Source organism: Mustela lutreola, chromosome 10 (genome assembly GCF_030435805.1).
Source record: "Mustela lutreola isolate mMusLut2 chromosome 10, mMusLut2.pri, whole genome shotgun sequence".
Taxonomy (NCBI): domain Eukaryota; kingdom Metazoa; phylum Chordata; class Mammalia; order Carnivora; family Mustelidae; genus Mustela; species Mustela lutreola.
The window spans coordinates 14,151,797-14,166,776 of record NC_081299.1 but is presented as its reverse complement, the minus strand read 5'-3'; the positions used below and the strand labels follow the sequence as shown (position 1 = coordinate 14,166,776).

The window sequence follows — 14,980 nt, the reverse complement described above, 5'->3', positions numbered from 1 at the left end:
GCACAGTCTAGCGAATACAGACAACAATATTGCACTATAATCACTCAACTTGCTAAGAGATTAGATCTTTATTCCAACCACTAAAAAGAAATTATAATTCTGTGACGTGACGGAGGTACTAATTATTGCTAAATTGGCAGTCATGGTGTAATATATGAATGTATCCACTCAACATGTTGCACACCTGAAATTTACACAATGTTATATGTCAAATATATTTCAATCCCAAAGAAAGGGAATGGTGTATACCGGATTCACAAGCGATTTTAAATTGTTTTGTCTATGATTTTCAAGTCTCCTCCACTGAATGTGTTCATTTTGCAATCAAAAGGTTTAAAAAAAACTGGTATTAAAAATAAAAACCATAAAATTCCCCGTTGCTAAAAACAGGAAATGGAAAGAGTGTGCTGGATGCCAGAGCTGGGAAGGACAGGGGTGGGCTGTGCCGGGTGGGGCGACTCTGATATAAAAGGCTGCCAGTATGGAAAGGTACTTCCAGCAGCTGTGTCCACTGCTCTGTGCTGGGACCATGGAGCTTCCCCTGCTGTGTACGCTGCTGGTGTTTGCTGGTGAGCTGGGAAGGGAAGGTGGGATGTGAGTGGGCGCTGTATCTTCTTCCTCAACTGAGCCTTTGCTCTGATCCCCTACGCTGGCCCCCAGTCCTCAATCCTTCTGCCCCTGCAAGGAGCCAGCAGCAGTGGCTGGTCCCCTAGAACACTGGCTTTGGCTGGGGAGCTCTGGGCTGCCACGCTGTGCAGCATGCCTCTGGTTTGCCATGAGGATATGCAGCTAGAGGCTCAGACACTGGGGCTAGCTAAGCAGGTGCCTGCAGGGCTTTGGACGCCAAGTTACAGAAAAGGATCTCCCCGCTTCACTCTGCTCCCCTTTGTCACCTTGACCAGATAATAACAATTTTTCACTTATGCACAGTACCATGTACTTTTAGAACCCTTTCTTTCATGTTCATTGTCTCCTTCGAACCTGGGAAGGGGGTCCTGTTAATGGTGGTGGGAGATGGGGCGGTTTCCATTCAAACTTGCGCAGATCAAATGTAAAAATGTGCTTGGCTAGCCAAATCAGTGTTTTTGTTCCTCAATCCATCCAAGTATCCAGTGTTAGAAAGGATTTGTACTTTAAAGTGGGGCTTTATATAATCCTGGGACTACTACATTTGTTTTAGAGGAACACATCTCCAGGGCTACAGCAAAAACCATCAGGGAAATTGCAGTCAAGCTACAGGAACTCATCTCTCAGATATAAAGAAGCAATACGCTGGAGAGATAAAATACACAGGCGAGCCTGCATTCAAATGCTGTCTCCTAGCAGGATGACCTTGGCCGAGTCACTCCACCTCTCTATGTCCTCACCTATAAAATGAACACAATAACACCCTCTTCATAGGGTTGTTAGGACTTTGAAGAGAAAATATATCCAAAGGGTTTAGCAAGTGGGATTAATAATGAGCAAACAATAGCTTCACACATGGCATGTGCGTGATGAGCTGATAGCCTTGTAACTCTTGGGGGAGGGCGCCCATCCCCCTTGGTGGCAGCGAAGGATAGAAAGAGTTGCCAGGACAGGAATTACTGACAAGCTAAGCCAGTTCACCAAAGGCATCGTGACCCCAGATGGAGCTCCTCGGTGTCTCAGGACTGGTTGCTCCTTACTGTAAAATTATAAGAAAGAAGACGACCATACCAAAGCATTCTGAACCAAAACTCAACGTACAGCTTGCTTGGCAAGGGAAAACAACATCATTCAAGTGTGAGTTTACTTGTGTATTGCTAAGCTGACATGGAAAGAGCCAGACTTGGGGCAGAAAGAGGGAGGAGGTAGACCAGGAAGGCAAGATTCTGAACTCAGGTCCCTGGTTGACGCACAAGGTCGGGGGGAAGTCCGCTGTGGCTTGCCTCCAGTTTCCTTAGCACAGAAACTGGGCTTCCGGTGGGCCTGGGATGGGTCATTAGTCCCCTTAAGACTTAGCAAGGGTGTCCAGTTGGAGCCACCGTGTCAAACAGGAGTAACAACATGGGTTCCTGTACATTGAGGGGACACACCGGGGACAGAACAGACCTGCAAGTACCAGACACCCCCGGTCGCTTTTAGCTGCAGCCCAAGGCAACCTGCTGGGGATCTCACCCTTGGCCCACTGTAGGATCCCTTCCCAAATCTTCTCTTCCCACCTCCCCCTCCCCCAATTTAGGGCTCACTCCCAGGTGAGCCACAGGAGAGCTTTTTTCTGTAGCTTTCTCTAAGGGAGGTGGGGGAGAGGGTGTGCAAGGCAGGGTGCAGGGAGAAAGGTGAGTCTTCCTGTTACAGACTGGAAACTCAGTGCAGAAGCAGGAAACGGTGCCAAGCCGCCTGGGATTTCAGCCCTAGCTCCTCCATGTACCGGCCACTGTGACCCAGTACGAGGCTCGAGCTGCTCATCTATCAAGTGGGCATTAATCGTAGTTCTTGTTGTATTAATGTCAGTTTCTTAGTTCCCAAAAGTATACCGTAATTACGTAAGCTGATCATAACTTCAAAGGGAAGTAGGCGAGGGGTGTATAAGATCGCTCTGTAACTCCTTGCAACTTTTCTGTACCTCTAGAAAGTACCAAAATAAAAAGAGTAATTTATTGGGTGGGGGGGATTTATCTCACAGGTTGAATGAAGTCAGTAAATGACTACATGAGCACGTGGTTGGCTCCGTCGGTTCAGCATCCCAGGGTCCTGGGATCAAGTCCTGCTTTGGGCTCCTTGCTCAGCAGGAAGCCTGCTTCTCCCTCTGCCTCTCCCTCTGCCCCTTCCCCCTGCTCGCGCTCTCCCTCTCTCTTAAAAAAAAAAAAAAGAAAAAGAAAAGAAAACGCAATAAGCCCTCACTAGTGCTGTATTTTTAACAGCCATAGTGCACAGTGGCTGTTGTCATTTTATTATCCAAGGTCACTGGTTTGGTGCAACCGGGCACAAGTGCCAGGCCTGTGGTCTGCTGGCCATCTCTCACATTCACGTCCTCTCTTTGTTGCTGGACTCTTTGGCAGGTGTGATTCCAACCCAGGGCGGGATCTTGAACCTGAACAAGATGATCAAACAAATGACCAGAAAGATACCCCTCGTCTCCTACTGGTCCTATGGCTGTCACTGTGGACCTGGGGGCAAAGGTCAACCCAAAGATGCCACAGACAGGTAATCCCTTCACGGGCAGGGCGGCGGTCCTGTCCTGTCCTGTCCCGTCCTGCCCGCACCCCGGGACTCTCCCCTTTCCTGTTCTCCCATGGATTCATTCCACGAATTCATTTTGTGATCTGTTCTAGCAACCCTGCTGGGGCCCGGTACCGTCCAGGCCCTCCTGGAGCTTGCCTTCTGGCTGGTTCTGCAGAGTCTCCGAAGGCCCCCGGCCCTTCCAACCCTGATCTAGTTAGAATACCCACACGCACTCTCTGCTGCCACAGCATGCTGGTTTTTGTTTGTTTGTTTGTTTGTTTTAAAGATTTTTATTTATTTATTTATTTGATAGACAGAGAGAGATCACAAGTAGGCAGAAGGCAGGCAGAGAGAGAGGGGGAAGCAGGCTCCCTGCTGAGCAGAGAGCCCGATGTGGGGCTCGATCCCAGGACCCTGAGATCATGACCTGAGCTGAAGGCAGAGGCTTTAACCCACTGAGCCACCCAGGCGCCCCTGCGTGCTGTTTTTTAAAAAAAATTCCTACTTCTTTTTTGCCACCGTCTCGTGCAATCTTCACCAGGCCCCCTGGGGAATCGGCCAGGAGGGAAGAGAGCCATCCAGACCCAGGGCCACTTCCCTCATCCACCATTTACAGGCTGTGTGGCCCTGGGCATGTGGCTTGACCTCCTTGAGTCTGTTTCTTCATTTGTGAAATGGGGATCATACTAGTGCCCCCATCACAGGGGAGCAGTGAAGATGAAGGGAGTATTCACGCAGGAAACACATGCCTGGCTCACAGGAAGTCCTCAATAGGCCTGAGCTAGTGCACCCTCCATAGCGTGCGCTCAGTTTCCCCCCTCATGCAGCCGTGCTACCTGCCTGTCCCTCCTCCTGTCCTCTCTCTCCAGGTGCTGTCAGAACCACGACTGCTGCTATGGTTACCTGAGGCAGCACCAGTGCCGTGTCCACACAGACCACTACAACTACACCTTCTCCGACGGGGACATCCAGTGCCGTGAGTGCCGGGGGTCTCGGGTTTGGAGTTAGAGGCTGAGGAAGGGAGGTCTGGCACTTACTGCCTTCACGTGCTCTGTGACAGTACACAAGCCCCTCAAGCTGTCTGTTTTTCTCGTATGTCCAGCGACAGTAGCGGGGTTCTGGAGGAATGGGGCTGGGAGTAGGGAGAGGTCCAATGGGCGTTTGGATCTGGAAGGGCGGCAGACCTCAGCTTGGATCCCAGAGCCACAATCAACCGGCTGCGTGACCTTGAACACATTGTTTAACCCCTCGGAGCATCAGTAGTCTCATCCGTAAACTCGGGATGATAAGAGCGTTCTACTCCCTAAAGTTAATTCCAGAGCTAAAATGCAAGCAGACCGAATGAGCCTCACATGCTGCCAGGCGCATGCTCAGATCAATCACTTGGGCTAAGTATGGTATCAAGTTACAACTTACATCGTTACTGGTCCTCAGAGCAGCCCGGCCAGGAGCGGCATCACCCTGATGATCTCCATTTTACAGACAAGGAAAGTGAGGCCAGAGGGACGAGGTGTTTGTCCAGGGTCACCCAGATGCAGGTGACAGAGCCTGAGCTAGACCTCCGGTCCCCCCCGGCCCTGGGCCCCTTCCTGGAGACAGCGAGCAGCTCCCATGCCTGGGAATCAAGGGGGCTCATCACATCACTGCCTATTCATTGAAGGCTTAATAATAATAGCAACAGGGGTGCTTGGATGGCTCAGTCAGTTAAGCATCTGCCTTTGGCTCAGGTCATGATCTCGGGGTCTGGGATCAACCCTCATGTCGGGCTCCCTGCTCAGCGGGTAATCTGCTTGTCCCTCTCCCTCTGCCCCTCCTCCCCCTCATGCTCACTGTCACTCTTTTCTCTCTCTCTAATAAATAAATAAAATCTTTCAATAATGATAATAGCAATAATAATAGCCAACATTTATTGAGCACCTACTGTGTGCTGAGCGCTTTGCTTCTCCTGTACTCTCAGCAGCCCCAAGGCCAGCTCTTCCCTTCATCCCAAGGACAGATACTAAAACTGATGCACCAAGGTCCGTTCAGCCTTAGTCTCTGCACATGCTGTCCCCTCTGCCTGGAGCACACCCCCTCGGCCACGGCGGCTTTCCGCAGGGGGAGCAGACCCCTCCCACCTCAGAGCTCAAATGGCTCTTGGTGCTGAGTCCCCTTCCCCCATTTTACTGTCTTGTAGACCCTGCCTCATTCCTTACTTCCACGAGGAACAGGCTATGATCCCCATTTCTGTGCTTCTCGAATATCCGCTGCCCACCGGGGGTGTAAACCCTATGCGTCAGTTTGGGTCAGTCCTGTCCCCCTAGGGCCTGCCATAGGATGGGTGCTCAATTGTCTAGTAAATGGATGAATAAATGAATAAAGGAGCAAGGCACCCAGGGAGGTCACCATACATGCCCAAGGTCATGCAGCTAGAGCCCAAGCAGCTGGGCAGGGTACTCTAGCTGAGCAAGGACAGGACTGCCTTCAGAAACTCCCTCCAGGCACCCTAAGGCCACCCTGAGCTTTGCTTCGGGAAGGAATAGACACTGAGCTCTGTTCTCCTCCACCTGCAGCGGATAAGGGGAGCTGGTGCGAGCAGCAGCTGTGCGCCTGTGACAAGACGATAGCCCTCTGCCTGAAGCAGAACCTGGACACCTATCAGAAGCACCTGCGTTACTACTGGCGTCCCCGCTGCCAAGGCCAGACCCCCACGTGCTAGGAGTAGCCCAGCCTGCTGCCCTGCACGCCCTCCTCCGTTCCTCAGCATCTGCGGCTCTGGAACTCCACCCCTGCCCCAGCGTCGGACCTCCTCCACTGGCCTGGGAGGTTCTCCACCACGCCCCACCCTCCTTCTTGTTCTTGGACCTTCCAAATCTTTCCAACTGAGGCCGACACTCTCTTCTGATTGTGGATTAAGATCTGAGAAGAAGGCAAGTCCAGGAAGCCCCCGAGGGATGGTGTTTGGGCTGAAGCTGCAGGTATTAGGGGTGGGGACTTGGGGGCCATGGTGCGGCGCGTCCTCCCTGCCACAGCCACTCGCCAGCCCGAGTCTCCCCCTGTCCGACACACTGTCCAAGCTGCAGCCGGGATGGCCTCTCTGAAGGGCAATGCTGACCCTTCTGTCCACATGGCTCTACTTCTTAAAACCCAAAGCCTCCCACCACCCCCGCCCCAGGGAGGACATCTCACAGAGTTTGGGACCCACATTGTCCACCACTATGTCGCTCTCCCAAACTAGGCTGGGCGGTCCTTGTGGGAAGCACCCATGACTGTTTTGGACTTGTTGCATCTGTGCATCCAAAGTCATGCCCAGGATCAAGAAGGAACTCCACGAATCCCTCAGGAGCTAAAGGCCAGATGAAGCTGCCTGGTCCTCTTGCTCCAAACGCAGGTCCACAAGCACACCTGGTGTGTCCGCTCCTGCTTCCAGGAGCTTTCTCGGGCTGGAACTTTGGCGGAGCCATCCTCAGGTGGCCAAGCCCCACCGAGGCTCCTCAGGGTCCCAGGGCCACTTGCAACAGAAGCCTCCCCTGGCTGACTCCTCCTTGGCTCTGAGGGCTTGTTCCATCCTCCAGACCCACATAGCACTTTACGGGTCTGTAGTCTACCAGGTTTGATCTTAAGTGGGATTTAACATTTGGCCTTTTCTGATCCCCTCCTGCTGGACTAGAGGTCCTAGAGGACAGGGGCTTTGTCTCTCATCTTTGTTTCCTCTGCTCCCCGAAATAGCAAAGGGGCTCGATTAATGTTCGTAGACAAAATGATCCCATGATGGATGGATGGAGGTTGTGGTAGATGCTGCTGGTACCCAACCCAGATCCCCACCTGGCCCTTTCCCCAATCCCCAGCTAAGCCAGATGTTTGGCTGCTGTGTGCTCACATCTGTCTCCTCCTCCTTGTCTGCTGGGAGCTACCACCCCCCCCACCCCGCTCACCTCTAATCAGTGCCTAGAGAGTGTAATACCATAAGGACGTAACTGACTAGCCCCAGCCTCTCTGCAGGACCACCGGGCAGCATGGAAGCAGGCTTGAGGCCAGATGTCCGGAACACCTCTTTGCTTAGCTTCATACCCTGGTCCGGCCTGTTTCCCTTGCTGCCTTACAGGTTTCTCCTGAGAGCATGCCCTCAATAAATCGCTCACTTGCACAAGAATCCTGTCTCAGGCTCAGCTTCTGGGGAAGCTGACTTGTGATGGGTGGATGGATGGACGGGTGGACGGATGGACGGGCGGCTTCTTCATATAAGGATCTGTCATTTATATGTAATTAGCTGTGTCCCCAGCAACAGGGCTGGAGCACCAGGAGCTACTGGCCCTCCAGCCTGTGACACACATAAGTGAAACAACTGTCAAAGCATGTTTCCTATTTTCCCATGAAGTTCAGTGGTTCATGTGAGGCAGGTAATTGGAATTAAGAACCGTGGGCACTGGGATCAAATATTAGTCATACCCCTGACTGGCCATGTGACCTCACCTAAGGAATCTTGGGTTTCCACACATGTAAAGTATAGGCAAAAGTTAGAAGAAAATAAGACAAGGTCAGCGGATTAAACAAGATTTATGCGTAGGTAGCTGTCAGCACCATACCCCACACATGGTAATGCCTCTTTATTTAAAAAAAAAAAAAAAGATGTATTTATTTTAGGGAGAAAGCAGAAGAGAGGGACAGAGGGAGAGAGACTCCCAAGCAGACTCCACGCTAAGCATGGAGCCCGTCTCCGGGTTCGATCTCATGACCCTGAGCTCATGACCTGACCTGAAACCAGGAGTCCATCACTTCACCAACCAAGCCGCCCAGGTGCCCCGATAATGCCTCTTTAATGTTACCTGTAGTACTCTTGCTCTTGTTGTTATGTAATGACCACATCTGAAATCAAGACCCATCAGGAAAGAATAGTTAATCGATGTCCCCCTTCTTTCCACCCAATTCCTCTCTCCCATCCACGTGACGGTGCAAGCCGTGTCAGTAAGATCCTGGTGCACAAGGTTCATTTATTCAAGAGCTGGTGACCCTGCTTGTCCATTAGCACTCCTGTATGCCAGGCTCTGGGATGGTGACAAGATCCGTCTTGGCAGGCTTGGGCGTTACTGTCCTCATCTTACAACCTGAGGCTCAGAATGGGGACGGCAACCTCCGAGGTCCCACAACCAGCAAAAGGCGAAGCCAGGATTCCACCCCAGACTCTCCCTACTTGGCCCCTGGCACCCTGTCCCATTTGTACTGGTCAGGAGGCTTCCTGTGACTTGATGGGCTTCAGCCATGACCTCATATGACAAGAAGTCCAGGGGTTAGGTGGCTTTTTGGTGACTTGGTGATGGCATCAGCACCGGGGGTCTCTCTAGCTCATGGACCACCTTGGCCGTGCTGTTTTGCCCCCCCTCCCCACCTCGTACCCTGAGTGGCTCCTCCCAGCTTCCAGATCACAGCTGTGGTCCAGACCCCAAACCTGGACATGATAACATCCAGCAGAGAGCATGCGGTCCCTGTTGTGTCTGTTTTCAATGAGCCTTACCGCCACCCGCAGGACTGACTACCCCAAACCCTAGTGCTTCAAGGTGATGGGATTACTCTGGTTGGTGTCGATTCCTCCGGTTTTACTTACCCTTGAGAGGAGACCGGGTCAATGTCCCAGAGTTGCAGGTAACAGCTACAATGAGAGCGGTTGGGGTTGTTGATAGGATGGCCTTGGGTGGGCAAGTCCAAGGCTGGGTCAGGAGCAGGACAGTGCCTGTAGCTAAGCGCCTGGTGCAGGGCCTGGTGGTCACAGTTGCTTGGTGATCGAGAGTTGTTTGTTATGAATGAATGAATGATGAATAAATGAATGAATCCCAGGTTGGTAAAGACATGGGACTTTGGACCGAGAGGTGGGACGGGCACATGGGGTCTCAGGGCAGCCAGGACTGAGTCCGCAGAGTAAGGTAGGACCCCGCTCCCTCCCGTGCATTCTCATTCTGGGCCAATTTCCAGTTTCTGGAATAGTTCCTGGAATTGGGTAAGAGGCATGAAGGAAGGAGAGACTCACCGGCAGTTTCCGTTCTCCGCACCCATCTCTCAAGGAGCCTGGATGCAGGAGGCAGACAGAAGGACACGAGTCACCGTGCTTCCCCGCCCCTTCGGGGGTGAGACTCACAAAGGGACAACCACAGGGGCAGGAGTGGAGCCAGCACAGAGCTGCCGACACGGAACACCTGGGGTGCCCACTCCCCCACTCCCCACCCCTCCCTGGGGCATGGTATTGCATCTTCCAGCTGCAGAAACTGAAACTTGAGGGTGAGTCACTTGCTGATAAGCGGCAGAGTCAGGACTCGAACCCAGTTCGCTCTGGCTCAGGGGCTGTGTCTCCCCCTACCTCCCACACTCTTTCCTGGGAAAGTTGGTGAATAAGGGCCCTGGGTGCTCCTTAGTGGGTAAGAGGATGAGGAGGTAGGAGGGGATGTGGCCAGGCAGGAAGCAGCCTGGGGAGAGAGATGGGGGTAATATTGTACTGAGAGGAGCCCATCACAGCAGGGTTCACTTAGAGCCCTCAGGGTGGGAACCCTTAATCCCACTGCTGGCTGAATCCCCAGGCCACCTGGACCCAGGGTACCACCTCCAGGGGGCAGGGGACCTAGCCTGGGGCATGAGGGGCCTTCTCCACAGCTCTGCCTGTTTTCCCAGTAGGAACCTCTCCCAAACACCCAAGCTCCTTCCACAGGTCCTCTCTGTTGCTGTGATGTGAGGGGGTGGGGGGTGGAGGGGTGAGGGGGTTGGGGTGGCTGAGGCTCCTGTGTCAGTACCCCTGTGCCAGTGCCCCTGGAGGGGGCTTGGGGGTGTTCCCTCGGAGTGCAAGGTGTCCTTGCTCACTATTGAGGACAGACCCGCCCCGACCTCACCGGGCAGCCTGGACAACAGGGAGTGAAGGCCTGGCTCTCTCTAGAACTTGGGGTTGGAGGAGGTCCTCTTTTTCTTTTTTTCCCACTTAAAATAAAAGAGAGATTTTAAAGTAGTCTGTGAAAACTCAAAGTAGGTCAGAAAAGGCAAGGCGGAGAGGTTCCTTCCTCTCTCTGCTTTAGGTTCCTGGCCAAGCCCTGCTTTGGCGCCTCTCCTGGATGCACTTTCCCGGCTCTTTCCAAGACCATCCCCCTTCCGTCAGGAGCTCAGCCAGGAGTCACTCCCTGAGAAAGATCAGGGTCCTCCCAACCTAAAGCAACCCCCCTCACACCCTGACTTATCTCAATGCTCTGCTTGCCTTTTCTGTTGGTTTTCTTAATCACTCATCCAGCCGTTTGTTTATCTTAGATTGGAAAAACTTAGTTGATCACCTCCCAGCCCCTCCCTCAGAACGCTCAGAAATCAGCCCCTCCCTCTGCCCAGGACACGCCCCTCCTCCCAGGACACGCCCCTCCTCCCAGGAGACCTTGCTGTCAGAGATCATTCTCCAGGCCGGCTATCTGTTTTGGAGCCCCTCCCCCGGGGCCCAGGCTGACCTGGGGTGGGGCTCTCCTCTCCCCTGAAACCCCAAGATGAGTCTGCCCCAGGCCCTAGCTCTACGGATCCCTGCTGTACTTGAGTCTCCTCGGTCCCCAAAACCCCAAGTCTGGGCGCCACAGAGCAGCAGGAAGAGGAAATAATTAAACCAGGTTTAATGAGTGTTTAAGAGTGTTTAAAATGCAGGTTCTTAGGCTTCTTCTGGCTTCTTAAGAGGGAGATGGGAAAATGCCGTTTTTCAGGAGTCCCCGGTGCTAAGAACCTTCTACACATGATCTCTTACACCTGCCCCCCCAGCCGGGTATTTTGACCTTCTTTTATAGGGGAGGAAGCAGGCTCTGATAAGTAAAATATCTTGCCCGAGGTAACTCAATCAGCAAGAAGCTGCAGAGGCTGGGCACACGAGGCCAGGGCCAGACCACACCAAGCTCCGCGTCCCAGGGCCACTCTCTCCGGCCCGGAAGGTGGGCTCCCGAAGGGGGAAGTTCTGAAACCTCACAGTGGACAAGAATTCCCAGGAGGAGAGTGTTTAAAATGCAGGTTCTTAGGCCAGAACCCAGACCCAGGAGGTCTGATTCTGTAAGTCTAGGATGGGACCCAGGAACCTGTATTTTTACCAAGTGCTGCTGGACATTTGGCTTTAACTGGCCCAGCAACATCTTTCAAAAAGGGTGCAGGCTGTCACCGCTAACCCCAGGTCCCCATTACCCACTCCCCCTATGGCTAGCATCCAGAGCAGGCAGAGTCTGTCCCCATGGTCAACTGTGGGGCTGACCAGCCCGTTCATGCCAAGGTTGGTTCCTCCTGTGCCAGCACAGCTCAGCCAGCTGGAAGCCTGGAGACCCACCTTCTAGATCAGACTCCATGCAAGCCCCGTTCTCCTGGCCCCCACTTATTCCTCTGCCAGGTAGGAGGGGGCAGGAACCTGCTTCCCAAACCTCAGCCTTTCACACACCACCATCCAGATGTCTGGTTTAATAATTCAGTTTCCTCCTCCTCCTCCTCCTCCTCCTCCTCCTCCTCCTCCTTCTTCTTCTTCTTCTTCTTCTTCTTCTTCTTCTTCTTCTTTTAACTTTTCTTAACCTAAATAAATGTATTTAAGAAGGAAGTTAATTCCATTCTGGTATAGAGAAAACCAGTATCACTTGTCATCCACAGAAGGTGACTGAAAACAAACAAACAAACAAACAAGTCAATGGAAATAAAACTCTTATTGGAGAGAGAAAAGCAGGACCAATAGTTGGGTCAACTAGCCAGTACGGGAGAGGCGCTGAGGATGTCCGGGCTCCATGCAGAGACCGACTTCAACTGGTGGTATTCTGAAGGACTAGAAGGAACTAGAGAGAGAGCAGGTCAGGTGCTCCGTGAGCAACACTGTTTGTCCTCTTTTCTGGCGAGTCCCAAGCCAGGTGGGGAATGGGGGGACACCAGCTGGTTGATGCTGTAGAAGGTTCTGGAGACAAGGGAGGAGGAACACAAGATCTGCTCTTGGGGAGCACAAGCACACAGGGGAAGAAGGCAGTCACGGAGTGCCGGACCGGGAGCTAGGAGACACCCACGCTAAGCCAGCTTCTGTGATACTCTTGCTCCAAGGCCTCAAAAGGGATCAGAATATGTCATCCCAGAATATGCCACTTTGCATAGAAATTATTTTGAGATGAAGACAGTTGAGAATGCAAAGATGCGGGAAGAGTTCTCTGTCCATCCCTTATTTGCCTCAAAGCAGGACATAAATTTCCTTTTGAGGAAACTGCCCCCAACCTTGTACTTGGAGAGAACAGCAGCTCTTATCATCAAAGCTGGGGAGTCAACAGCCAGATTGGTTTGCATAAACAGACTTTTCTAAAATAGCCTTTCTTCCATTAGTTGCCCCCATATAGCTCTTAGTCATTTCCTCACAGGTTATGTTCCTTTAAGTCCAAACTCTCTCTCTGCTATAAAGGAATCCTCTGGGTCTTATCACTCAGAGTTTCACTTCTTTTCTGTGAACTCCTGTGCATGTCAATATGAATAAATATCATGTGGCTTTTCTCCTGTTATTCTGTCTTTTGTTAGTTTAATTTGCAAGCCCCCATGGACTACATCTAAGAGGGTAGAGAAAAGTTTTCTTCACCAACACTGGCCTGCAGTTCCCTGTTGACCCCATAGCGGTCAGGGTGAAAAGGCTCATGTTAAATGGAAAGGTGAATAAAACAAGATGAACAATTTGACTCTGTGGGGAAAATGCACTACATGAAAAGTTGGCAGGAAAAATGCTCTAATGTAGTGGTCAAGAGTGTGGGCTCAGAGTCCCACATATAAGGTCTGCCAGCTTTTGGGGTCTGTAGGATCTTGGGCACAAGTCACTCTTTGGGCCTCTATTTATTTATCTATAAAATGGGAATTATCATACTGTCTTCACAGGCTGTTGTCAGGGGTGAATGACAGACCTCTGGAAGGCACTTGGCACCCTAGAGACGAGCCTGCGGAACACATAGCAGTCACTGTCAGGCTCATTGTTGAAGGACTGTTAGCAGCAGTGGTCGTGGGTCCTGGTAGTGGCATCCCCATCATTATTTTACTGTTGTTTCTTTCCTTCTCCCCAGAGCTCGTGCTCAGCCAGGCCTGCTTATTGGAGCTCTATGGCATTTGCAGGCAGGCGGTGGAGAAGACACCCCTCCTTAGCCACCTCATTGTGGCTGTCACTGTGGCTTGGGAGACCAGGGTAGCCTGCGGTGCCAGCAACTGGAAACGCATCCCTCCTGGGTCAGCAGGCGTGCTGGCCAAGGTCTGAACTGAAACCTTGTCTGGGCATCGTTTAAAGCCAGGGCCGCCATACTGATTCAGCACAGCTTTCCTGGGCGAAGAGGGCGGGCTCTGGGGTTCATTCCCTTCTGCATTGCTTACCAGCTGTGGTTCCTGGGGCAAGCTCCTTGACCTCCCCGTGCCTCAGTGTCCTCACATACAGGATAAGGTGTTTGCTGTACTTCCTTTGTAGGTTAATATGAGGATTCAGTGGAACCATGGCGAAGCACACTTAGGATACGATCTACACTGGGATCTGCCCCATTGTGTCAGACACCAGGCAAGGCAGTGGGCGCTCATGAAGAAATGCCAGTCCAGCCCCCAAGAGGTCCCTGTTCCCATGAGGGGGAGAATCCCCCAAACTTCAGCTTCTGAGAAGCTGGTTCAAGTGCTGACAGCAATAACTTCAAGCAGGACCTTTTTCTCTCTATCCCTCAGTTGCCCACTCTGTAAAATGGGGTGTTTTGAGGTTCTATTGGATCATGGATTTGACAACACTTTGCGAAGAATAAAATATTAGAAGGTTTTTAATATGGAGAGTTTTCTATGGAGAGTTCTACATAGAAAGGAAGTGTGCAAGCTGAAACACGTTAGAACTTGGGCTGGATGCACAGTATGATAGCACAACCGTGTCCAGATACAGAGATCCTTAGAGAAGATAATAAGAGGTTGTAGGTTTACAATCAACACGTTTATTTGAAACCTGAGTAATCTTGGCGTCTGGCAGGAAACCAATTGTGCAACATTCCAGATTTATTAAATCAGCTGTTTAGAACTGATGATTCAAAGAGTTTTTAGGCACGGCAACCAAACAATGTTCAGATTCTCTGCCTCAGGGGTTGTCAAACCTGATAAATGAGTTGTTTGCCAATTCCCAGAATCTATCATTTTGGTGTTGATGGACTGATGAGTCTGAGATGTGATTTTTTTTTTTTTTTTTTTTTGCTAGAAGATCCATCTCCCTTTCTCTCCAGCTCCTTGCTGGAGAAAGGACAGGGCAGCTGAAGTAGAATGAAAACATCAGTGCAGAGGAATTCGCACAATGACCAGGAATCTTCCAGGAAAAGGTAAAAGCAAAGGAAATCCAGAGGTGGGCAGTAGTTAATGGGGTAAAAGTAGATTCTAACCAGGGCGCCTGGGTGGCTCAGTGGGTTAAAGCCTCTGCCTTCGGCTCAGGTCATGATCCCAGGGTCCTGGGATTGAGCCTTGCATCGGGCTCTCTGCTCAGCAGGGAGACTGCTTCCCCCTCTCTCTCTGCCTGCCTCTCTGCCTACTTGTGATCTCTGTCTGTCAAATAAATAAAAATCTTAAAAAAAAAAAAAAGTAGATTCTAACCAGGAATGATTGCAATGGGAGACAAGAGCCTTCACATACAATAGGGCTCAGTTCAGAATACAGGATGGACATGTGGGGATTTACAACCATGGAGCAGGTGGGCCTGGAAAATCACTCAAAGAATATACATCAGAAGTAAGGGGCAGGGGGGGATTCCAGCTAAGCTGACTGAACAGGATTCTTGCCAAAAGCAGCCCTGGCTGATCAGACATCACCTCAAGGATGATGA

At 51.6% G+C, this 14,980-nt stretch overlaps 1 protein-coding gene and 1 long non-coding RNA gene across 2 annotated transcripts; both read left to right on the top strand.

The window, feature by feature from the left end:
- Nucleotides 1–464: 464 nt before the first annotated feature.
- PLA2G2D (phospholipase A2 group IID) lies at nt 465–7,318 on the top strand. The gene is made up of 4 exons (XM_059137219.1): nt 465–569; nt 3,024–3,168; nt 4,056–4,162; nt 5,739–7,318. The coding sequence occupies exons 1-4, from the start codon at nt 482–484 to the stop codon at nt 5,882–5,884; spliced, it is 486 nt and encodes a 161-aa protein (XP_058993202.1). The 5' UTR covers nt 465–481; the 3' UTR covers nt 5,885–7,318.
- An 824-nt stretch (nt 7,319–8,142) lies between these two features.
- LOC131809795 (uncharacterized) lies at nt 8,143–14,452 on the top strand. The gene is made up of 3 exons (XR_009345303.1): nt 8,143–9,435; nt 13,218–13,399; nt 14,366–14,452. It is a non-coding gene; the product is annotated as an uncharacterized LOC131809795 (long non-coding RNA).
- Nucleotides 14,453–14,980: the final 528 nt, after the last annotated feature.

Coding starts and splice junctions, on each gene's coding strand:
- PLA2G2D (XM_059137219.1), top strand. CDS start 482: ATGGAAAGGTACTTCCAGCAGCTGTGTCCACTGCTCTGTGCTGGGACC. Junction 3,169..4,055: donor CCCAAAGATGCCACAGACAG/GTAATCCCTTCA, acceptor CTCTCTCTCCAG/GTGCTGTCAGAACCACGACT. Junction 4,163..5,738: donor CGACGGGGACATCCAGTGCC/GTGAGTGCCGGG, acceptor CTCCACCTGCAG/CGGATAAGGGGAGCTGGTGC.